This window comes from Lampris incognitus, chromosome 1, assembly GCF_029633865.1.
Source record: "Lampris incognitus isolate fLamInc1 chromosome 1, fLamInc1.hap2, whole genome shotgun sequence".
Classification (NCBI taxonomy): domain Eukaryota; kingdom Metazoa; phylum Chordata; class Actinopteri; order Lampriformes; family Lampridae; genus Lampris; species Lampris incognitus.
The window spans coordinates 85,032,836-85,056,304 of NC_079211.1; the positions used below are offsets into that span (position 1 = coordinate 85,032,836).

The window sequence follows — 23,469 nt, forward strand, 5'->3', positions numbered from 1 at the left end:
CACCAGGCTAGATTAGGTTTTCCAAAATGAAATCTAACCTCACCAGGTTAGGTTAGGTTTTCCAAGTCTAAAGCTAACCTCACCAGGCTAGGTTAGGTTTTCCAGAGCTAAAGCCAACCTCAACAGGTTAGGTTTTCCAAGTCTAAAGCTAACCTCACCAGGCTAGGTTAGGTTTTCCAGAGCTAAAGCTAACCTCACCAGGTTAGGTTAGGTTTTCCAGGTCCAAAGCTAACCTCACCAGGTTAGGTTAGGTTTTCCAGGGCTAAAGCTAACCTCACCAGGTTAGGTTAGGTTTTCCAAGTCCAAAGCTAACCTCACCAGGTTATGTTAGGTTTTCCAGGCTAAAGCTAACCTCACCAGGCTAGGTTAGGTTTTCCAGGGCTAAAGCTAACCTCACCAGGCTAGATTAGGGTTTCCAAGTCTAAAGCTAACCTCACCAGGCTAGATTAGGTTTTCCAAAATGAAAGCTAACATCACCAGGTTAGGTTAGGTTTTCCAAGTCTAAAGCTAACCTCACCAGGCTAGGTTAGGTTTTCCAGAGCTAAAGCTAACCTCAACAGGTTAGGTTTTCCAAGTCTAAAGCTAACCTCACCAGGTTAGGTTAGGTTTTCCAGAGCTAAAGCTAACCTCACCAGGCTAGGTTAGGTTTTCCAGGGCTAATGCTAACCTCACCAGGCTAGATTAGGGTTTCCAAGTCTAAAGCTAACCTCACCAGGTTAGGTTAGGTTTTCCAGGGCTAAAGCTAACCTCACCAGGCTAGATTAGGGTTTCCAAGTCTAAAGCTAACCTCACCAGGCTAGATTAGGTTTTCCAAAATGAAAGCTAACCTCACCAGGTTAGGTTAGGTTTTCCAAGTCTCAAGCTAACCTCACCAGGCTAGGTTAGGTTTTCCAGGGCTAAAGCTAACCTCACCAGGCTAGATTAGGGTTTCCAAGTCTAAAGCTAACCTCACCAGGCTAGGTTAGGTTTTCCAGAGGTAAGCTAACCTCACCAGGTTAGGTTAGGTTTTCCAAGTCTAAATCCAACCTCACCAGGCTAGATTAGGTTTTCCAACTCTTAAGATAACCTCACTAGGCTAGATTAGGTTTTCCAGGGCTAAAGCTAACCTCACCAGGCTAGGTTAGGTTTTCCAGGGCTAAAGCTAACCTCACCAGGCTAGATTAGGGTTTCCAAGTCTAAAGCTAACCTCACCAGGCTAGATAAGGTTTTCCAAAATGAAAGCTAACCTCACCAGGTTAGGTTAGGTTTTCCAAGTCTAAAACTAACCTCACCAGGCTAGGTTAGGTTTTCCAGAGCTAAAGCTAACCTCAACAGGTTAGGTTTTCCAAGTCTAAAGCTAACCTCACCAGGCTAGGTTAGGTTTTCCAGAGCTAAGCTAACCTCACCAGGTTAGGTTAGGTTTTCCAAGTCTAAATCTAACCTCACCAGGCTAGATTAGGTTTTCCAACTCTTAAAATAACCTCACTAGGCTAGATTAGGTTTTCCAGGGCTAAAGCTAACCTCACCAGGTTAGGTTAGGTTTTCCAGAGCTAAAGCTAACCTCACCAGGTTAGGTTAGGTTTTCCAAGTCTAAAGCTAACCTCACCAGGCTAGGTTAGGTTTTCCAGAGCTAAAGCTAACCTCACCAGGTTAGGTTAGGTTTTCCAAGTCCAAAGCTAACCTCACCAGGTTAGGTTAGGTTTTCCAGGGCTAAAGCTAACCTCACCAGGCTAGGTTAGGTTTTCCAAGTCTAAAGCTAACTTCACCAGGCTAGGTAAGGTTATCCAGGGTTAATCTAACCTCACCAGGTTTGGTTAGGTTTTCCAAGTCTAAAGCTAACCTCACCAGGCTAGGTTAGGTTTCCCAGGGCTAAAGCTAACCTCACCAGGTTAGGTTAGGTTTTCCAAGTCTAAAGCTAACCTCACCAGGCTAGATAAGGTTTTCCAGGGCTAAAGCTAACCTCACCAGGTTAGGTTAGGTTTTCCAAGTCTAAATCTAACCTCACCAGGCTAGATTAGGTTTTCCAACTCTTAAGATAACCTCACTAGGCTAGATTAGGTTTTCCAGGGCTAAAGCTAACCTCACCAGGTTAGGTTAGGTTTTCCAGAGCTAAAGGTAACCTCACCAGGTTAGGTTAGGTTTTCCAAGTCCAAAGCTAACCTCACCAGGTTAGGTTAGGTTTTCCAGGGCTAAAGCTAACCTCACCAGGCTAGGTTAGGTTTTCCAGGGCTAAAGCTAACCTCACCAGGCTAGATTAGGGTTTCCAAGTCTAAAGCTAACCTCACCAGGCTAGATTAGGTTTTCCAAAATGAAATCACAACCTCACCAGGTTAGGTTAGGTTTTGCAAGTCTAAAGCTAACCTCAACAGGCTAGGTTAGGTTTTCCAGAGCTAAGCTAACCTCACCAGGCTAGATTAGGTTTTCCAAGTCTTAAAATAACCTCACTAGGCTAGATTAGGTTTTCCAGGGCTAAAGCTAACCTCACCAGGCTAGGTTAGGTTTTCCAGGGCTAAAGCTAACCTCACCAGGCTAGATTAGGGTTTCCAACTCTTAAGATAACCTCACCAGGCTAGATAAGGTTTTCCAAAATGAAAGCTAACCTCACCAGGTTAGGTTAGGCTTTCCAAGTCTAAAGCTAACCTCACCAGGCTAGGTTAGGTTTTCCAGAGCTAAAGCTAACCTCAACAGGTTAGGTTAGGTTTTCCAAGTCCAAAGCTAACCTCACCAGGTTAGGTTAGGTTTTCCAGGGCTAAAGCTAACCTCACCAGGCTAGGTTAGGTTTTCCAAGTCTAAAGCTAACCTCACCAGGCTAGATAAGGTTTTCCAGGGTTAATCTAACCTCACCAGGTTTGGTTAGGTTTCCCAGGGCTAAAGCTAACCTCACCAGACTAGGTTAGGTTTTCCAGAGCTAAAGCTAACCTCACCAGGTTAGGTTAGGTTTTCCAGAGCTAAAGCTAACCTCACCAGGCTATATTAGGTTTTCCAAGTCCAAAGCTAACCTCACCAGGTTAGGTTAGGTTTTCCAGGGCTAAAGCTAACCTCATCAGGTTAGGTTAGGTTTTCCAAGTCTAAAGCTAACCTTACCAGGCTAGATAAGGTTTTCCAGGGCTAAAGCTAACCTCACCAGGTTAGGTTAGGTTTTCCAAGTCTAAAGCTAACCTCACCAGGCTAGATAAGGTTTTCCAGGGCTAAAGCTAACCTCACCAGGTTAGGTTAGGTTTTCCAAGTCTAAATCTAACCTCACCAGGCTAGATTAGGTTTTCCAACTCTTAAGATAACCTCACTAGGCTAGATTAGGTTTTCCAGGGCTAAAGCTAACCTCCCCAGGTTAGGTTAGGTTTTCCAGAACTAAAGCTAACCTCACCAGGTTAGGTTAGGTTTTCCAAGTCCAAAGCTAACCTCACCAGGTTAGGTTAGGTTTTCCGGGGCTAAAGCTAACCTCACCAGGCTAGGTTAGGTTTTCCAGGGCTAAAGCTAACCTCACCAGGCTAGATTAGGGTTTCCAAGTCTAAAGCTAACCTCACCAGGCCAAGTTAGGTTTTCCAAAATGAAAGCTAACCTCACCAGGGTAGGTTAGGTTTTCCAAGTCTAAAGCTAACCTCACCAGGCTAGGTTAGGTTTTCCAGAGCTAAAGCTAACCTCAACAGGTTAGGTTTTCCAAGTCTAAAGCTAACCTCACCAGGCTAGGTTAGGTTTTCCAGAGCTAAGCTAACCTCACCAGGCTAGATTAGGTTTTCCAACTCTTAAGATAACCTCACTAGGCTAGATTAGGTTTTCCAGGGCTAAAGCTAACCTCACCAGGTTAGGTTAGGTTTTCCAGAGCTAAAGCTAACCTCACCAGGTTAGGTTAGGTTTTCCAAGTCCAAAGCTAACCTCACCAGGTTATGTTAGGTTTTCCAGGCTAAAGCTAACCTCACCAGGCTAGGTTAGGTTTTCCAGGCTAAAGCTAACCTCACCAGGCTAGATTAGGGTTTCCAAGTCTAAAGCTAACCTCACCAGGCTAGATTAGGTTTTCCAAAATGAAATCTAACCTCACCAGGTTAGGTTAGGTTTTCCAAGTCTAAAGCTAACCTCACCAGGCTAGGTTAGGTTTTCCAGAGCTAAAGCCAACCTCAACAGGTTAGGTTTTCCAAGTCTAAAGCTAACCTCACCAGGCTAGGTTAGGTTTTCCAGAGCTAAAGCTAACCTCACCAGGTTAGGTTAGGTTTTCCAGGTCCAAAGCTAACCTCACCAGGTTAGGTTAGGTTTTCCAGGGCTAAAGCTAACCTCACCAGGCTAGGTTAGGTTTTCCAGGGCTAAAGCTAACCTCACCAGGCTAGATTAGGGTTTCCAAGTCTAAAGCTAACCTCACCAGGCTAGATTAGGTTTTCCAAAATGAAAGCTAACCTCACCAGGTTAGGTTAGGTTTTCCAAGTCTAAAGCTAACCTCACCAGGCCAGGTTAGGTTTTCCAGAGCTTAGCTAACCTCACCAGGCTAGATTAGGTTTTCCAACTCTTAAGATAACCTCACTAGGCTAGATTAGGTTTTCCAGGGCTAAAGCTAACCTCACCAGGTTAGGTTAGGTTTTCCAGAGCTAAAGCTAACCTCACCAGGTTAGGTTAGGTTTTCCAAGTCCAAAGCTAACCTCACCAGGTTATGTTAGGTTTTCCAGGCTAAAGCTAACCTCACCAGGCTAGGTTAGGTTTTCCAGGGCTAAAGCTAACCTCACCAGGCTAGATTAGGGTTTCCAAGTCTAAAGCTAACCTCACCAGGCTAGATTAGGTTTTCCAAAATGAAAGCTAACATCACCAGGTTAGGTTAGGTTTTCCAAGTCTAAAGCTAACCTCACCAGGCTAGGTTAGGTTTTCCAGAGCTAAAGCTAACCTCAACAGGTTAGGTTTTCCAAGTCTAAAGCTAACCTCACCAGGTTAGGTTAGGTTTTCCAGAGCTAAAGCTAACCTCACCAGGTTAGGTTAGGTTTTCCAAGTCCAAAGCTAACCTCACCAGGTTAGGTTAGGTTTTCCAGGGCTAATGCTAACCTCACCAGGCTAGATTAGGGTTTCCAAGTCTAAAGCTAACCTCACCAGGCTAGATTAGGTTTTCCAAAATGAAAGCTAACCTCACCAGGTTAGGTTAGGTTTTCCAAGTCTAAAGCTAACCTCACCAGGCTAGGTTAGGTTTTCCAGAGCTAAAGCTAACCTCAACAGGTTAGGTTTTCCAAGTCTAAAGCTAACCTCACCAGGCTAGGTTAGGTTTTCCAGAGGTAAGCTAACCTCACCAGGTTAGGTTAGGTTTTCCAAGTCTAAATCCAACCTCACCAGGCTAGATTAGGTTTTCCAACTCTTAAGATAACCTCACTAGGCTAGATTAGGGTTTCCAAGTCTAAAGCTAACCTCACCAGGCTAGATTAGGTTTTCCAAAATGAAAGCTAACCTCACCAGGTTAGGTTAGGTTTTCCAAGTCTAAAGCTAACCTCACCAGGCTAGGTTAGGTTTTCCAGAGCTAAAGCTAACCTCACCAGGTTAGGTTAGGTTTTCCAGGTCCAAAGCTAACCTCACCAGGTTAGGTTAGGTTTTCCAGGGCTAAAGCTAACCTCACCAGGCTAGGTTAGGTTTTCCAGGGCTAAAGCTAACCTCACCAGGCTAGATTAGGGTTTCCAAGTCTAAAGCTAACCTCACCAGGCTAGATTAGGTTTTCCAAAATGAAAGCTAACCTCACCAGGTTAGGTTAGGTTTTCCAAGTCTAAAGCTAACCTCACCAGGCCAGGTTAGGTTTTCCAGAGCTAAGCTAACCTCACCAGGCTAGATTAGGTTTTCCAAGTCTTAAAATAACCTCACTAGGCTAGATTAGGTTTTCCAGGGCTAAAGCTAACCTCACCAGGCTAGGTTAGGTTTTCCAGGGCTAAAGCTAACCTCACCAGGCTAGATTAGGGTTTCCAACTCTTAAGATAACCTCACCAGGCTAGATAAGGTTTTCCAAAATGAAAGCTAACCTCACCAGGTTAGGTTAGGTTTTCCAAGTCTAAAGCTAACCTCACCAGGCTAGGTTAGGTTTTCCAGAGCTAAAGCTAACCTCAACAGGTTAGGTTAGGTTTTCCAAGTCCAAAGCTAACCTCACCAGGTTAGGTTAGGTTTTCCAGGGCTAAAGCTAACCTCACCAGGCTAGGTTAGGTTTTCCAAGTCTAAAGCTAACCTCACCAGGCTAGATAAGGTTTTCCAGGGTTAATCTAACCTCACCAGGTTTGGTTAGGTTTCCCAGGGCTAAAGCTAACCTCACCAGACTAGGTTAGGTTTTCCAGAGCTAAAGCTAACCTCACCAGGTTAGGTTAGGTTTTCCAAGTCTAAAGCTAACCTCACCAGGCTATATTAGGTTTTCCAAGTCCAAAGCTAACCTCACCAGGTTAGGTTAGGTTTTCCAGGGCTAAAGCTAACCTCATCAGGTTAGGTTAGGTTTTCCAAGTCTAAAGCTAACCTTACCAGGCTAGATAAGGTTTTCCAGGGCTAAAGCTAACCTCACCAGGTTAGGTTAGGTTTTCCAAGTCTAAATCTAACCTCACCAGGCTAGATTAGGTTTTCCAACTCTTAAGATAACCTCACTAGGCTAGATTAGGTTTTCCAGGGCTAAAGCTAACCTCCCCAGGTTAGGTTAGGTTTTCCAGAACTAAAGCTAACCTCACCAGGTTAGGTTAGGTTTTCCGGGGCTAAAGCTAACCTCACCAGGCTAGGTTAGGTTTTCCAGGGCTAAAGCTAACCTCACCAGGCTAGATTAGGGTTTCCAAGTCTAAAGCTAACCTCACCAGGCCAAGTTAGGTTTTCCAAAATGAAAGCTAACCTCACCAGGGTAGGTTAGGTTTTCCAAGTCTAAAGCTAACCTCACCAGGCTAGGTTAGGTTTTCCAGAGCTAAAGCTAACCTCAACAGGTTAGGTTAGGTTTTCCAGAGCTAAGCTAACCTCACCAGGCTAGATTAGGTTTTCCAACTCTTAAGATAACCTCACTAGGCTAGATTAGGTTTTCCAGGGCTAAAGCTAACCTCACCAGGTTAGGTTAGGTTTTCCAGAGCTAAAGCTAACCTCACCAGGTTAGGTTAGGTTTTCCAAGTCCAAAGCTAACCTCACCAGGTTATGTTAGGTTTTCCAGGCTAAAGCTAACCTCACCAGGCTAGGTTAGGTTTTCCAGGCTAAAGCTAACCTCACCAGGCTAGATTAGGGTTTCCAAGTCTAAAGCTAACCTCACCAGGCTAGATTAGGTTTTCCAAAATGAAATCTAACCTCACCAGGTTAGGTTAGGTTTTCCAAGTCTAAAGCTAACCTCACCAGGCTAGGTTAGGTTTTCCAGAGCTAAAGCCAACCTCAACAGGTTAGGTTTTCCAAGTCTAAAGCTAACCTCACCAGGCTAGGTTAGGTTTTCCAGAGCTAAAGCTAACCTCACCAGGTTAGGTTAGGTTTTCCAGGTCCAAAGCTAACCTCACCAGGTTAGGTTAGGTTTTCCAGGGCTAAAGCTAACCTCACCAGGCTAGGTTAGGTTTTCCAGGGCTAAAGCTAACCTCACCAGGCTAGATTAGGGTTTCCAAGTCTAAAGCTAACCTCACCAGGCTAGATTAGGTTTTCCAAAATGAAAGCTAACCTCACCAGGTTAGGTTAGGTTTTCCAAGTCTAAAGCTAACCTCACCAGGCCAGGTTAGGTTTTCCAGAGCTTAGCTAACCTCACCAGGCTAGATTAGGTTTTCCAACTCTTAAGATAACCTCACTAGGCTAGATTAGGTTTTCCAGGGCTAAAGCTAACCTCACCAGGTTAGGTTAGGTTTTCCAGAGCTAAAGCTAACCTCACCAGGTTAGGTTAGGTTTTCCAAGTCCAAAGCTAACCTCACCAGGTTATGTTAGGTTTTCCAGGCTAAAGCTAACCTCACCAGGCTAGGTTAGGTTTTCCAGGGCTAAAGCTAACCTCACCAGGCTAGATTAGGGTTTCCAAGTCTAAAGCTAACCTCACCAGGCTAGATTAGGTTTTCCAAAATGAAAGCTAACATCACCAGGTTAGGTTAGGTTTTCCAAGTCTAAAGCTAACCTCACCAGGCTAGGTTAGGTTTTCCAGAGCTAAAGCTAACCTCAACAGGTTAGGTTTTCCAAGTCTAAAGCTAACCTCACCAGGTTAGGTTAGGTTTTCCAGAGCTAAAGCTAACCTCACCAGGTTAGGTTAGGTTTTCCAAGTCCAAAGCTAACCTCACCAGGTTAGGTTAGGTTTTCCAGGGCTAATGCTAACCTCACCAGGCTAGATTAGGGTTTCCAAGTCTAAAGCTAACCTCACCAGGCTAGATTAGGTTTTCCAAAATGAAAGCTAACCTCACCAGGTTAGGTTAGGTTTTCCAAGTCTCAAGCTAACCTCACCAGGCTAGGTTAGGTTTTCCAGGGCTAAAGCTAACCTCACCAGGCTAGATTAGGGTTTCCAAGTCTAAAGCTAACCTCACCAGGCTAGATTAGGTTTTCCAAAATGAAAGCTAACCTCACCAGGTTAGGTTAGGTTTTCCAAGTCTAAAGCTAACCTCACCAGGCTAGGTTAGGTTTTCCAGAGCTAAAGCTAACCTCAACAGGTTAGGTTTTCCAAGTCTAAAGCTAACCTCACCAGGCTAGGTTAGGTTTTCCAGAGGTAAGCTAACCTCACCAGGTTAGGTTAGGTTTTCCAAGTCTAAATCCAACCTCACCAGGCTAGATTAGGTTTTCCAACTCTTAAGATAACCTCACTAGGCTAGATTAGGGTTTCCAAGTCTAAAGCCAACCTCACCAGGCTAGATTAGGTTTTCCAAAATGAAAGCTAACCTCACCAGGTTAGGTTAGGTTTTCCAAGTCTAAAGCTAACCTCACCAGGCTAGGTTAGGTTTTCCAGAGCTAAAGCTAACCTCACCAGGTTAGGTTAGGTTTTCCAGGTCCAAAGCTAACCTCACCAGGTTAGGTTAGGTTTTCCAGGGCTAAAGCTAACCTCACCAGGCTAGGTTAGGTTTTCCAGGGCTAAAGCTAACCTCACCAGGCTAGATTAGGGTTTCCAAGTCTAAAGCTAACCTCACCAGGCTAGATTAGGTTTTCCAAAATGAAAGCTAACCTCACCAGGTTAGGTTAGGTTTTCCAAGTCTAAAGCTAACCTCACCAGGCCAGGTTAGGTTTTCCAGAGCTAAGCTAACCTCACCAGGCTAGATTAGGTTTTCCAAGTCTTAAAATAACCTCACTAGGCTAGATTAGGTTTTCCAGGGCTAAAGCTAACCTCACCAGGCTAGGTTAGGTTTTCCAGGGCTAAAGCTAACCTCACCAGGCTAGATTAGGGTTTCCAACTCTTAAGATAACCTCACCAGGCTAGATAAGGTTTTCCAAAATGAAAGCTAACCTCACCAGGTTAGGTTAGGTTTTCCAAGTCTAAAGCTAACCTCACCAGGCTAGGTTAGGTTTTCCAGAGCTAAAGCTAACCTCAACAGGTTAGGTTAGGTTTTCCAAGTCCAAAGCTAACCTCACCAGGTTAGGTTAGGTTTTCCAGGGCTAAAGCTAACCTCACCAGGCTAGGTTAGGTTTTCCAAGTCTAAAGCTAACCTCACCAGGCTAGATAAGGTTTTCCAGGGTTAATCTAACCTCACCAGGTTTGGTTAGGTTTCCCAGGGCTAAAGCTAACCTCACCAGACTAGGTTAGGTTTTCCAGAGCTAAAGCTAACCTCACCAGGTTAGGTTAGGTTTTCCAAGTCTAAAGCTAACCTCACCAGGCTATATTAGGTTTTCCAAGTCCAAAGCTAACCTCACCAGGTTAGGTTAGGTTTTCCAGGGCTAAAGCTAACCTCATCAGGTTAGGTTAGGTTTTCCAAGTCTAAAGCTAACCTTACCAGGCTAGATAAGGTTTTCCAGGGCTAAAGCTAACCTCACCAGGTTAGGTTAGGTTTTCCAAGTCTAAAGCTAACCTCACCAGGCTAGATAAGGTTTTCCAGGGCTAAAGCTAACCTCACCAGGTTAGGTTAGGTTTTCCAAGTCTAAATCTAACCTCACCAGGCTAGATTAGGTTTTCCAACTCTTAAGATAACCTCACTAGGCTAGATTAGGTTTTCCAGGGCTAAAGCTAACCTCACCAGGTTAGGTTAGGTTTTCCAGAACTAAAGCTAACCTCACCAGGTTAGGTTAGGTTTTCCAAGTCCAAAGCTAACCTCACCAGGTTAGGTTAGGTTTTCCGGGGCTAAAGCTAACCTCACCAGGCTAGGTTAGGTTTTCCAAGGCTAAAGCTAACCTCACCAGGCTAGATTAGGGTTTCCAAGTCTAAAGCTAACCTCACCAGGCCAAGTTAGGTTTTCCAAAATGAAAGCTAACCTCACCAGGGTAGGTTAGGTTTTCCAAGTCTAAAGCTAACCTCACCAGGCTAGGTTAGGTTTTCCAGAGCTAAAGCTAACCTCAACAGGTTAGGTTTTCCAAGTCTAAAGCTAACCTCACCAGGCTAGGTTAGGTTTTCCAGAGCTAAGCTAACCTCACCAGGCTAGATTAGGTTTTCCAACTCTTAAGATAACCTCACTAGGCTAGATTAGGTTTTCCAGGGCTAAAGCTAACTTCACCAGGTTAGGTTAGGTTTTCCAGAGCTAAAGCTAACCTCACCAGGTTAGGTTAGGTTTTCCAAGTCCAAAGCTAACCTCACCAGGTTATGTTAGGTTTTCCAGGCTAAAGCTAACCTCACCAGGCTAGGTTAGGTTTTCCAGGCTAAAGCTAACCTCACCAGGCTAGATTAGGGTTTCCAAGTCTAAAGCTAACCTCACCAGGCTAGATTAGGTTTTCCAAAATGAAATCTAACCTCACCAGGTTAGGTTAGGTTTTCCAAGTCTAAAGCTAACCTCACCAGGCTAGGTTAGGTTTTCCAGAGCTAAAGCCAACCTCAACAGGTTAGGTTTTCCAAGTCTAAAGCTAACCTCACCAGGCTAGGTTAGGTTTTCCAGAGCTAAAGCTAACCTCACCAGGTTAGGTTAGGTTTTCCAGGTCCAAAGCTAACCTCACCAGGTTAGGTTAGGTTTTCCAGGGCTAAAGCTAACCTCACCAGGCTAGGTTAGGTTTTCCAGGGCTAAAGCTAACCTCACCAGGCTAGATTAGGGTTTCCAAGTCTAAAGCTAACCTCACCAGGCTAGATTAGGTTTTCCAAAATGAAAGCTAACCTCACCAGGTTAGGTAAGGTTTTCCAAGTCTAAAGCTAACCTCACCAGGCCAGGTTAGGTTTTCCAGAGCTTAGCTAACCTCACCAGGCTAGATTAGGTTTTCCAACTCTTAAGATAACCTCACTAGGCTAGATTAGGTTTTCCAGGGCTAAAGCTAACCTCACCAGGTTAGGTTAGGTTTTCCAGAGCTAAAGCTAACCTCACCAGGTTAGGTTAGGTTTTCCAAGTCCAAAGCTAACCTCACCAGGTTATGTTAGGTTTTCCAGGCTAAAGCTAACCTCACCAGGCTAGGTTAGGTTTTCCAGGGCTAAAGCTAACCTCACCAGGCTAGATTAGGGTTTCCAAGTCTAAAGCTAACCTCACCAGGCTAGATTAGGTTTTCCAAAATGAAAGCTAACATCACCAGGTTAGGTTAGGTTTTCCAAGTCTAAAGCTAACCTCACCAGGCTAGGTTAGGTTTTCCAGAGCTAAAGCTAACCTCAACAGGTTAGGTTTTCCAAGTCTAAAGCTAACCTCACCAGGTTAGGTTAGGTTTTCCAGAGCTAAAGCTAACCTCACCAGGTTAGGTTAGGTTTTCCAAGTCCAAAGCTAACCTCACCAGGTTAGGTTAGGTTTTCCAGGGCTAAAGCTAACCTCACCAGGCTAGGTTAGGTTTTCCAGGGCTAATGCTAACCTCACCAGGCTAGATTAGGGTTTCCAAGTCTAAAGCTAACCTCACCAGGCTAGATTAGGTTTTCCAAAATGAAAGCTAACCTCACCAGGTTAGGTTAGGTTTTCCAAGTCTAAAGCTAACCTCACCAGGCTAGATAAGGTTTTCCAGGGTTAATCTAACCTCACCAGGTTTTGTTAGGTTTTCCAAGTCTAAAGCTAACCTCACCAGGCTAGATTAGGTTTCCCAGGGCTAAAGCTAACCTCACCAGACTAGGTTAGGTTTTCCAGAGCTAAAGCTAACCTCACCAGGTTAGGTTAGGTTTTCCAAGTCTAAAGCTAACCTCACCAGGCTAGGTTAGGTTTTCCAGGGCTAAAGCTAACCTCACCAGGTTAGGTTAAGTTTTCCAAGTCTAAAGCTAACCTCACCAGGCTAGATTAGGTTTTCCAACTCTTAAGATAACCTCAATAGGGTAGATTAGGTTTTCCAGGGCTAAAGCTAACCTCACCAGGTTAGGTTAGGTTTTCCAGAGCTAAAGCTAACCTCACCAGGTTAGGTTAGTTTTTCCAAGTCTAAAACTAACCTCACCAGGTTAGGTTAGGTTTTCCAGAGCTAAAGCTAACCTCACCAGGTTAGGTTAGGTTTTCCAAGTCTAAAGCTAACCTCACCAGGCTAGGTTAGGTTTTCCAGAGCTAAAGCTAACCTCACCAGGTTAGGTTAGGTTTTCCAGGGCTAAAGCTAACCTCACCAGGTTAGGTTAGGTTTTCCAAGTCTAAAGCTAACCTCTCCAGGCTAGATTAGGTTTTCCAGGGCTAAAGCTAACCTCACCAGACTAGGTTAGGTTTTCCAGAGCTAAAGCTAACCTCACCAGGTTAGGTTAGGTTTTCCAAGTCCAAAGCTAACCTCACCAGGTTAGGTTAGGTTTTCCAGGGCTAAAGCTAACCTCATCAGGCTAGGTTAGGTTTTCCAAGTCTAAAGCTAACCTCACCAGGCTAGATAAGGTTTTCCAGGGCTAAAGCTAACCTCACCAGGTTAGGTGAGGTTTTCCAAGTCTCAAGCTAACCTCACCAGGCTAGATAAGGTTTTCCAGGGCTAAAGCTAACCTCACCAGGTTAGGTTAGGTTTTCCAGAGCTAAAGCTAACCTCACCAGGTTAGGTTAGGTTTTCCAAGTCTAAAGCTAACCTCACCAGGCTAGGTTAGGTTTTCCAGAGCTAAAGCTAACCTCACCAGGTTAGGTTAGGTTTTCCAAGTCCAAAGCTAACCTCACCAGGTTAGGTTAGGTTTTCCAGGGCTAAAGCTAACCTCACCAGGCTAGATTAGGGTTTCCAAGTGTAAAGCTAACCTCACCAGGTTAGGTTAGGTTTTCTAAGTGTAAATCTAACCTCACCAGGCTCGATTAGATTTTCCAGAGCTAAAGCTAACCTTGTGGCGGACACTAGGGGCTATGCCTCTCACCCAGCAGGACTGTGAGCTGGGGGCGTGGTTTACGTTCCCGGGCTCGCCGGGGCAGGGTTGTTCCTGCTGCAGTTGGTTTTTTGAGTTGAGGAATAAACATCAATCTCGCCTTGGTCTCATGTGTTTTTCCTCATTCCTGCCACATTGCTGACCCCGAATTGAACATGTTTGGAGCAGAAGATGTGTGTGAATCCACTTCGGCCACGCCGCCCCGACTCTCACAGCCGGCCGTTCTCGCCGCGGCTGTGAAGCTCCCAGAGTTCTGGCAGAGCGACCCGGCCTCGTGGTTCCAGCATGTCGTGGCGCTGTTCCACCTGCGTGGAATCTCCGCGGACGACTCCAGATACTATCTGGTCGTCGCTGCGCTGGATCAGCAGTCCACACGCCGGGCCATGCAGCTGTTGCGCGCCCCTCCGCAACACGATAAATACGTCGCCCTCCAACATCTTCTGCTCCGGAGGTACAGCCTATCTACCGCAGAGAGGGCGGATAGAATCCTTTCCCTATCCGGTTTGGGCGACGGGACGGCTGTGGATCTCATGGACAATATGCTGTCGCTGCTAGGCTCAGACGAAGGTGGGTTCCTTTTCCCGCACGTTTTCCTGCGCCAGCTCCCGTCTCCTGTGCGCGCGGCTTTGGCTAACTCCCCGTGTCTGGCCGCTGGTGACTGCCGAGGTTTGGCTGAGGAGGCTGATCGGGTCCTGCTGGCTACCAGACGGTTCTCTGTGCAGAGTGTGGCATCGGAGCCTCTGCAACCGACGTCGGAGGACGCGGACCCGGCAGTGGTGGCTGGAGTGACTGCCCGGAGACGGCGCGGGAGAGGCCTCTGCTTCTTCCACCAGCGGTTGGGCGGCAAGGCGAGGCGCTGCGTCCCTCCGTGCACGTTTGAGACGGCGGGAAACTCCAGGGCCAGCGCTCAGTAGCAGCTGTGGGCGCTGGCGGACGTAGTGAGCTGCTCTTCATTAAGGACACGATGTCAGGAAGACGGTTTCTGGTGGACTCAGGCTCGCAAAAGAGCCTACTCCCTCCTGCTAAGACAGACAGGTCGGCCGAAGGCGGCGGCCCACAGTTAAGTGCAGCTAACGGTTCCTCCATTGCGACGTTTGGCACAAGGTTGGTGACTGTTTGCTTCCACGGGCGCCATTTTGAGTCGGACTTTGTAGTGGGCGCCATTACTGTTCCTATTATCGGCGCGGATTTTCTGTGTGCTAATGGTCTGCTGGTTGATGTTCTAAACCGCCGTTTAATTGATGCTGTGTCTTTCGCCACTGTTCCGTGCGAGACAAGGGGAGCCGGGCCGTTAACACACGCTAACTTTTTAGCATTAGGGGATGTTTTTCAGCGCTTGCTGGCGGATTTTCCATCGGTGACTACGCCTGCCTTTTCCACCGCGGTTACTAAACACGGGGTAGAACATTTCATTCCCACTTTGGGACCGCCAGTTTTTGCGCGCGCGCGGCGCCTCAACACGGTAAAATTGGCTACAGCTAAGGAGGAGTTCGCCATCATGGAGCGTCTGGGTATAGTGAGGCGTTCCAACAGCCCGTGGGCCTCGCCGCTTCACATGGTGCCCAAGGCGGATGGGTCGTGGCGGCCTTGCGGCGATTTTCGCCGCCTGAACAACGTCACCGCCAATGACCGCTATCCCATCCCACACATACAGGACTTTTCCATATGCCTGGCAGGTACCACTATTTTCTCTAAGGTGGACCTGGTGCGCGGCTATCATCAGGTTCCCGTGCGCGCAGAGGACGTGCCCAAGACCGCAGTGATCACCCCGTTTGGGCTTTTCGAATTCATGCGCATGCCTTTTGGCTTGAAGGGGGCAGCGCAAACCTTTCAGAGGCTGATGGACTCGGTGTTGCGTGACCTTGATTTCGTGTTCGTTTATCTCGACGACATATTAGTGGCCAGTCCGTCAGCTGACGAGCACCTGGCGCACCTGAAACAGGTTTTCCGTCGTCTGGACGAACACGGCCTGATAGTCAACCAGGCCAAGTGTCAGTTTGGACTGCCGGTGATTGACTTCTTGGGTCACCGCATTTCGCCGCAAGGCGCGGTCCTGTTGCCTTCTAAGGTGCAAGCGGTGGCGGAATTTCCCCGCCCAGTCTCTGTTAAGGCATTGCAGGAATTCTTGGGAATGGTGAATTTCTATAACCGTTTCCTCCCTCGCGCTGCCCACCTCCTTCAGCCACTTTACGAAGCCCTGCGGCTTAAGAAGGCTAACGACCCTGTCGACTGGACTCCCGAACAGGTCCAGGCCTTTGACGGAGCTAAGTGCGCCCTGGCTAACGCTGCCCTCCTCGCCCATCCCACACCCACGGCGTCCATAGCTTTAACAACCGATGCGTCTGACATAGCCGTGGGGGCTGTGGTTGAACAGCGTGTGGCGAATGCGTGGCAGCCATTCGCATTTTTTAGCCGCAAACTGCGAGATAGCGAGCGCAAGTACAGCGTTTTTGACCGGGAGTTGCTGGCACTGCACCTTGCAACCCGGCATTTCCGCTTCCTGCTGGAGGGTCGCCCATTCACGCCGCTGACTTTTGCCATGTCCAGGGTGACTGAGCCGTGGTCTGCTCGTCAACAGCGCCACCTAGCGGCGATCTCCGAGTTCACAACGGACATTCAGCATGTGGCCGGGAAGTCCAACCCTGTTGCTGATTGTCTGTCGCGTGTGCTTGTGTGTCCTGTGCACCTCGGTGTGGATTTCTCCGCTATGGCTGCCGACCAGCCCAGTGACCTGGACGTCCTTGCCCTTAGGTCAACGCGTACCGGTCTCAAGCTAGAGGACGCTGTGATGCAGGAAGGCAGTCCTGCCCTCCTCTGCGATGTCTCCACCGGCCGTCCCCGCCCCGTTGTTCCAGTGGCCTGGCGCCGTCGAGTTTTCGATTCGATTCACTCCCTCTCGCACCCTGGAGTTCGGGCATCGGTGAAGTTGGTCGGTTCCAAGTTCGTCTGGCCTGGCCTCCGCAAGGACGTCAAGGGGTGGGCAGCTGCATGTGTAGCGTGCCAGCGCGCTAAGGTCCACCAGCACACTAAATCGCCCCTTGAGCCATTTCCGATCCCGGCCAGACGTTTCGACCACGTGCATGTGGACCTGGTGGGCCCTCTACCTTCTTCACAGGGTTTTACGCACCTGCTCACAATGGTAGATCGGACCACCAGGTGGCCAGAGGCTGTCCCTCTATCCTCCACAACCTCCTCGGATGTTGCACGCGCTTTTCTTTCCTCCTGGGTCGCCCGTTTTGGCACTCCGTCAGATATCACCTCAGACAGGGGCCCCCAGTTCGTGTCAGAGCTCTGGTCGGCACTTGTGCGATCCTTGGGTGTGCAGGTACACCGCACTACCGCGTATCACCCTCAGGCTAACGGGTTGTGTGAACGTTTTCACCGGTCGCTCAAGGCAGCGCTGTGCGCTGCGGTCTCGGATGGTAACTGGGTGGATCGTTTACCTTGGGTTATGCTCGGGTTGCGTTCGGCTCCTAAGGAGGACCTCGACGCGTCACCCGCTGAGCTGGTGCTCGGTCAGCCACTCCGCGTCCCTGGGGAATTTTTGCCTGGGAGTTCCGCTCCTCGACCCCGTCCGGCCGTTTATCCTTTTTTGTCCGACAGCACTCGGGTTCCAGGCCCCGTTCACCACTGTTTTCCGTGGTCGTTCGTGCCTGCGGAGCTCATGTCGGCTCGTTTTGTTTTTGTACGGCATGATGCTCACCGCTCACCCCTCCAACCCCCATACGATGGTCCATTTCGGGTTCTTGAGACGGGTCCTAAGGGTTTTGTGCTAGATATGGGTGGGCGTAGGGGGCGTGTCACGCTTGATAGGCTTAAACCGGCGCACAGGGTGGCAGGCGAAGTTGTGTTTCCGGCCCAGGTTCCCGTTCGGGGTCGTCCTCCTTCCAGGACCCCGGCAGGGTCTTCACGGGTTCAGCGTTCTGCTTCTCAGCCGGCTTTGGACTGTGTTTCACCTACTGTTTCGGCTGAGGGACGGCGCAGCCGTTATGGCAGGCTGCTTAAGCCTCCAGTGAGACACTAAGTTTCTTTCCAGGAGTCCCTTCTGGGTGTTCGGGGGGGGGGCCTGTGTGGCGGACACTAGGGGCTATGCCTCTCACCCAGCAGGACTGTGAGCTGGGGGCGTGGTTTACGTTCCCGGGCTCGCCGGGGCAGGGTTGTTCCTGCTGCAGTTGGTTTTTGGAGTTGAGGAATAAACATCAATCTCGCCTTGGTCTCATGTGTTTTTCCTCATTCCTGCCACAACCTCACCAGGTTAGGTTAGGTTTTCCGAGTCTAAAGATAACCTCACCAGGCTAGGTTAGGATTTCCAGAGCTAAAGCTAACCTCACAAGGTTAGGTTAGGTTTTCCAAGTCTAAAGCTAACCTCACCAGGCTAGGGTATGTTTTCCAGGGCTAAAGCTAACCTCACCAGGTTAGGTTAGCTTTTCCAGGGTTAAAGGTAACCTCACCAGGTTAGGTTAGGTTTTCCAGGGTTAAAGGTAACCTCACCAGGTGTGCACTGACCTGTCATATTCTTTCCACGGCTCTTGGGCCTGTATGGCGTTTGATGCCCCTGTCTGTCCAACACTGGAACTGCTGCTGCTGCTGTGCTGGTTCTGTTGGATCTGGACATCTGGTAACAGCCTCAAGGCAGAGGAAAAGAAAGAACGCAACCTCTTCTGACTACAAGAGGAGAGAAGGGAAAGCGGGAGAAAACTCATTCTCAGGAAAAATAACCAAATCTGGAAACAAATCTTTGTCTCACAATTTCTTTTAGCACACGCTTACATCCAAAGCGATGCATATCTGAGAGTTGGTTTCTCTAGCATTAGGCATGTAAGCAGAGTTGTAAAAACCACGTCCAGAAAGTTAATGTCCAAACCGTGTATTTGCTCCAACCATGTTACTAAACCAGCTGATTTCATTAGTTAGTTTCCCCTTCCTAGTTGAGGAGTGGTGTTGACTAGAATCTGCTGGTGTAGTGCATGAGTGGAGCAAATACATGGTTTGGACTTTTACTTTCTGGACCTGGTTTTTACACCTCTGCATGTAAGCCATGGACCCTAACTGCTTACTCGTCCCAGCTGGGGAAAGCTGCTAGATCCATTATTATTTAGGCATCACAGGAATCATGGTTCACGTCTTGATCGAAAGAGACTCACACTTCCAGGTCTGTGTGTGCTCCATTGGAGCCCAGCAGGTAGGCCGAGGGGAAGGCTGTGATTTCCAGTTTGTCCACCAGGAGTAGGTCTGTGGACAGAACTCTCCTCACCACCAGCCCAGAGTACAGTGACAGGTCTAAAATCACCTGCAGACACATGGAGAGACAGATAGAGCTACAGAACAGGTTTTCATCCACATAGCAGGGAAATGTGTGTGTGTGTGTGTGTGTGTGTGTGTGAGTAACCTCTCGTCCAATGTAGGATTGTGGCTCCTCTATGATAAGGACTGTGTGGTGATCTGACCTCTGACCTAAGAGAGGAAGAACCTCCAATGAACTACACGCATGCACGCGCGCACACACACACGCACACACACACACATAAATCCAATATGAACACAGAAAGCAGGCATGTACATTGTGTTAATATAATGTAGATTGTGTTAATATAATGTACATTGTGTTAATATGCAGATTGTGTTAATACCATGTACATAGTGTTAATATCATGTAGATTGTTAATGTGTAGCTTGTGTTAATACCATGTAGATTGTGTTAATATCATGTATATTGTGTTATGTAGATTGTGTTAATATTACGTAGATTGTGTTAATACCATGTAGATTGTGTTGAGCAGCTGTGCAGCATGGTGTCAGTAATACCTGCTCTCTATCCTTTATGAGAGAGCAGGTATTACTGACGGCTGGCTGTGCAGCGTGGTGTCAGTAGCTGGTACTACTGTCGGCTGTCTGCAGCATGGCGTCATTGTGCTGAAGAAGAAACATCTGAGCTGGTCTTGAAAGTGCTGTAGCTCTGAATGCAGATGAGTTCTGAGAGATTCTGCTGGGATATGCTACCTGTACGGGTCCAGCACAGGACAGAGATCAGGCCATTTCAGTTTGGTGTGGTTCTGGAGGAAATCAATCATCAACCGTCTCACTGTCTGGACGTCTCTATCCGCACCTACAAAGACACACACAGAGCGAAGGATGGTTTATACAGTTTATGAAGGTGACATAGTTGGTCATTATGTAACATGTTTCAACGTGTTTACAGTAGGTCATTATGTTCATGTTTAACACGTTTCTACATGTTTACAGTAGGTCATTATGTTCATGTTTAACATGTTTGTACGTGTATACAGTAGATCATTATGTTAATGTTTAACATGTTTCTACATGCTTACAGTAGGTCATTATGTTCATGTTTAACATGTTTCTACAGGTTTACAGTAGGTCATTAGGTTCATGTTTAACACATTTCTACATGTTTACAGTAGGTCATTATGTTCATGTGTTTCTACGTGTTTACAGAAGGTCATTATGTTCATGTTTAACATGTTTCTACGTGTTTAAAGTAGGTCATTATGTTCATGTTTAACATGTTTCTACATGTTTACAGTAGGTCATTATGTTCATGTTTAACAAGTTACTACGTGTTTGCAGTGGGTCATTATGTTCATGTTTAACATGATTTTATGTGTTTACAGTAGGTCATTATGTTCATGTTTAATGTGTTTCTACGTGTTTACAGTAGGTCATTATGTTCATGTTTAACATGTTTGTACGTGTATACAGTAGGTCATTAGGTTCATGTTTAACATGTTTTTACGTGTTTACAGTAGGTCATTATGTTCATGTTTAACATGTTTCTACATGTTTACAGTAGGTAGTTATGTTTATGTTCAACATGTTTTTACATGTTTACAGGAGGTCATTATGTTCATGTTTAACATGTTTCTACATGTTTACAGTAGGTCATCATGTTCATGTTTAACATGTTTCTACGTGTTTACAGTAGGTAATTATGTTCATGTTTAACATGTTTCTACGTGTTTACAGTAGGTCATCATGTTCATGTTTAACGTGTTTCTACGTGTTTACAGTAGGTCATTATGTTCATGTTTAACATGTTTTTACATGTTTACAGGAGGTCATTATGTTCATGTTTAACATGTTTCTACGTGTTTATAGAAGGTAATTATGTTCATGTTTAACATGTTTGTACGTGTTTACAGTAGGTCATTATGTTCATGTTTAACATGTTTCTACGTGTTTACAGTAGGTCATTATGTTCATGTGTTTCTACGTGTTTACAGAAGGTCATTATGTTCATGTTAAATAATAACCTACTTATGTAGTGGCCAGTGTGTGTGTAAAAACTATCCCCTCCATACTGTGTGCTGTATGTGATGTAGTATCATGTAGTGGTCAATGTGTGTATAAATACTACCCCCTCAGTACTGTGTGCTCTATGTGATGTAGTGGCCAGTGTGTGTGTAAATACTACCCCCTCAGTACTGTGTGCTGTATGTGATGTAGTATTATGTAATGGCCAGAATGTCGCTGCGGTTTGTTTGTACGTCCAATAGATGGCAGCAGTCCAGTCAGCCCACATCACAGTCATTACTAAAGCAAGTGCAGCAGAAGTTTAAACAAGGTAAGTGACTTTGTGACCATTGTCCCCTGGGTGGTAAGTCACTATGTGACCATCATCACCTGGGTGGTAAGTGGCTTTGTGACCATAGTCACCTGGTTGGTAAGGGGCTTTGTGACCATCGTCACCTGGGTGGTAAGGGGTTTTGTGACCATCGTCACCTGGGTGGTAAGGGGCTTTGTGACCATCGTCACCTGGGTGGTAAGGGGTTTTGTGACCATCGTCACCTGGGTGGTAAGGGGTTTTGTGACCATCGTCACCTGGGTGGTAGGAACATAGTTTGGGCCCTACAGGCCAGAACATAACTCGGTGCCTATGGTTACGATTCTGCTTGGCGTCGACCACGTTTTGCTTTACAAACACACCAGGTGACCACAACGCGCTTGGAGGGGGTCTAGCGCGCTTTGGCCCAACTCCGGAGAAGGTCCATCTCGGGTGCAGCGCAGCACAACTCGGCGCTTTTTAACTGGTAATGGAAGCACAAATCATCATGGCACAGTTTGATTTGGCACGGCCAAAGGTGCCAACAGAAATTCCCTAAATGTCAGTCTCACCTCTGCTGGTTGTCCCAAGGTCAGTTGGCGGGCTGTGGGCTCGGAAATACTGCGATCCAAAACAGAACAGAAGTTAACACAATTTACACTCTTTAAATCCTTTGGTTTAACATGCTATAGCTATACAGCTGAAAACAGGTCAAAGCCAAAGCCCTGAATATGCTGGTGTTATTGTACCAGTGTGTGTCAATGTAGGTGGTGGTGAGGTGGATCTGCTGGTGCTACTGCACCAGTGTGTGTCTGTGTAGGTGGTGGTGAGGTGGATCTGCTGATGTTAATGTACCAGTGTGTGTCTATGTAGGTGGTGGTGAGGTGGATCTGCTGGTGTTACTGTACCAGTGTGTGTCTATGTAGGTGGTGGTGAGGTGGATCTGCTGGTGCTACTGTACCAGTGTGTCAATGTAGGTGGTGGTGAGGTGGATCTGCTGGTGTTAATGTACCAGTGTGTGTCTATGTAGGTGGTGGTGAGGTGGATCTGCTGGTGTTACTGTACCAGTGTGTGTCTATGTAGGTGGTTGTGAGGTGGATCTGCTGGTGTTAAAGCACCAGTGTGTGTCCTGTGTAGGTGGTGGTGAGGTGGATCTGTTTGTGTTATTGTACCAGTGTGTGTCTATGTAAGTGGTGGTTAGGTGGATCTGCTGGTGTTATTGTACCATGTGTTGGTAGAAGCTGAGTTGTAGTTATTGATGTAGTACTATGTGTTGGTAGAAGCTGAGTTGTACTTATTGATGTAGTACTATGTGTTGGTGAAGGTCTTCTACCAGCTTGTTCTACCACATGTGCTGGTTGGACACCACACCTTCACTTCTTCTTCACACTCAACACCACTGCCTTCTTCTGATGAAGATGTAAAACACTAAGTGGGAGATGGATACTAGTACTAGTACTACATACCTTGAATGTGGGGTAGAAGTGGATGTTGTATTCTTTACAGATATGGAAGTTCTCCTCCTGGGCACAGTCCAACACTCCTATCCTGATAGCCCTAGCCCAGTCTGGTAGAGACAGACAGAGGGAGAAGAAGAGAGAGAGAGAGACAAATAAAATGTCCTTCACTCCAGCTGTTGTCCGGCAGGGTCTCCTTAAACATATAGGCTAGTGTGTGGAGAAGAGACGCTGTGTGGGTTCAGTAAACATTAATATTTCACACTACAATCCTCTTAAATACACACTTTTCTCATGCTTTGAGCACACAGTTTTTGTGGACCTGCTGTAGGGGTCAAAGGTGTGTGAACGGAGACCGCTGCTCCTCCCGGGGAGCCAGATGTCCTCCATGTTAGCTTAGCGACCTGTCAGCTATAACAGCTGAACACATTCCTGGAGGCTGCAGCAGCAATGAACCAATGTCACATCAGTACTGATTCCCAGTACCAGTGTTGAAGTACTGACCCAACTCATGACTTCACCCAGCAGTGCAGACATAGGCCATTAGCTTGCCAACATTAGCGATGGAGACAGTTGTTCCAACATTAAAGTAACACTGGCCTGTATGTGCCAAACATGCAGGAGATCAAACCAGTGTTGCTTTTATTCCTTACATGTTCATCCTGACTTTTTGTGTTGCATTGTAGCCTCAAGTAAACACTCTGATACTCCATTCTAGACCCCCCACATTAACCAGTACTGACCCACACCAGGGTCAGTACTGGTTAATCCCCATTTACAGCTGTTGTACGGCTGTCTGTCAGTCTAGATCATCAACCATGTGTTCTGGATGCCAAGGGGTATACAATGTTTCCAGTAAAGTTATGATACAGCACTTCATGAAGAATTTCAAAAACCAATTACTTCAGGTTCTACTTTTCATGGCTCATTTGTGTTGACCACCAAACCTGGTGAAATGACTTCTCCACCTAACATATAGTAGGTAACTGCTAAGAACTATCTAAAAGTTATGCTAATTATCTAATCACCTGCATGCATCATGTCATTAAGCTTCATTTTAGCTAGCTGTTATGTCCTGAAGTCATCTGGTATTGTTGCTATTGTCTACAGACTGGTCCACAGGAAGGCTGGTGGAGACAGAAGATGTTTCTCCAGTAAGCAGCACTGAGGATTATTCAGGCTGGACAGGTGTGTAGTAACACAGTTCAACCCACAGTCTGAGG

General features: G+C 46.8%; 1 protein-coding gene across 1 annotated transcript in view; it reads right to left on the reverse strand.

Moving 5' to 3' along the window:
• The window catches only part of qsox2 (quiescin Q6 sulfhydryl oxidase 2), a 78,020-nt gene that overhangs the window by 42,425 nt on the left and 12,126 nt on the right, over positions 1 to 23,469 (reverse strand). Inside the window, exons 2-7 of the mRNA XM_056280995.1 lie at positions 22,256 to 22,356; positions 21,362 to 21,410; positions 19,229 to 19,334; positions 18,618 to 18,708; positions 18,373 to 18,518; positions 17,735 to 17,893 (exon numbers count right to left, since the gene is read on the reverse strand). Of these exons, the coding sequence (XP_056136970.1) occupies positions 17,735 to 17,893; positions 18,373 to 18,518; positions 18,618 to 18,708; positions 19,229 to 19,334; positions 21,362 to 21,410; positions 22,256 to 22,356 (652 nt within the window). The remainder of the gene's footprint in view (positions 1 to 17,734; positions 17,894 to 18,372; positions 18,519 to 18,617; positions 18,709 to 19,228; positions 19,335 to 21,361; positions 21,411 to 22,255; positions 22,357 to 23,469) is intronic.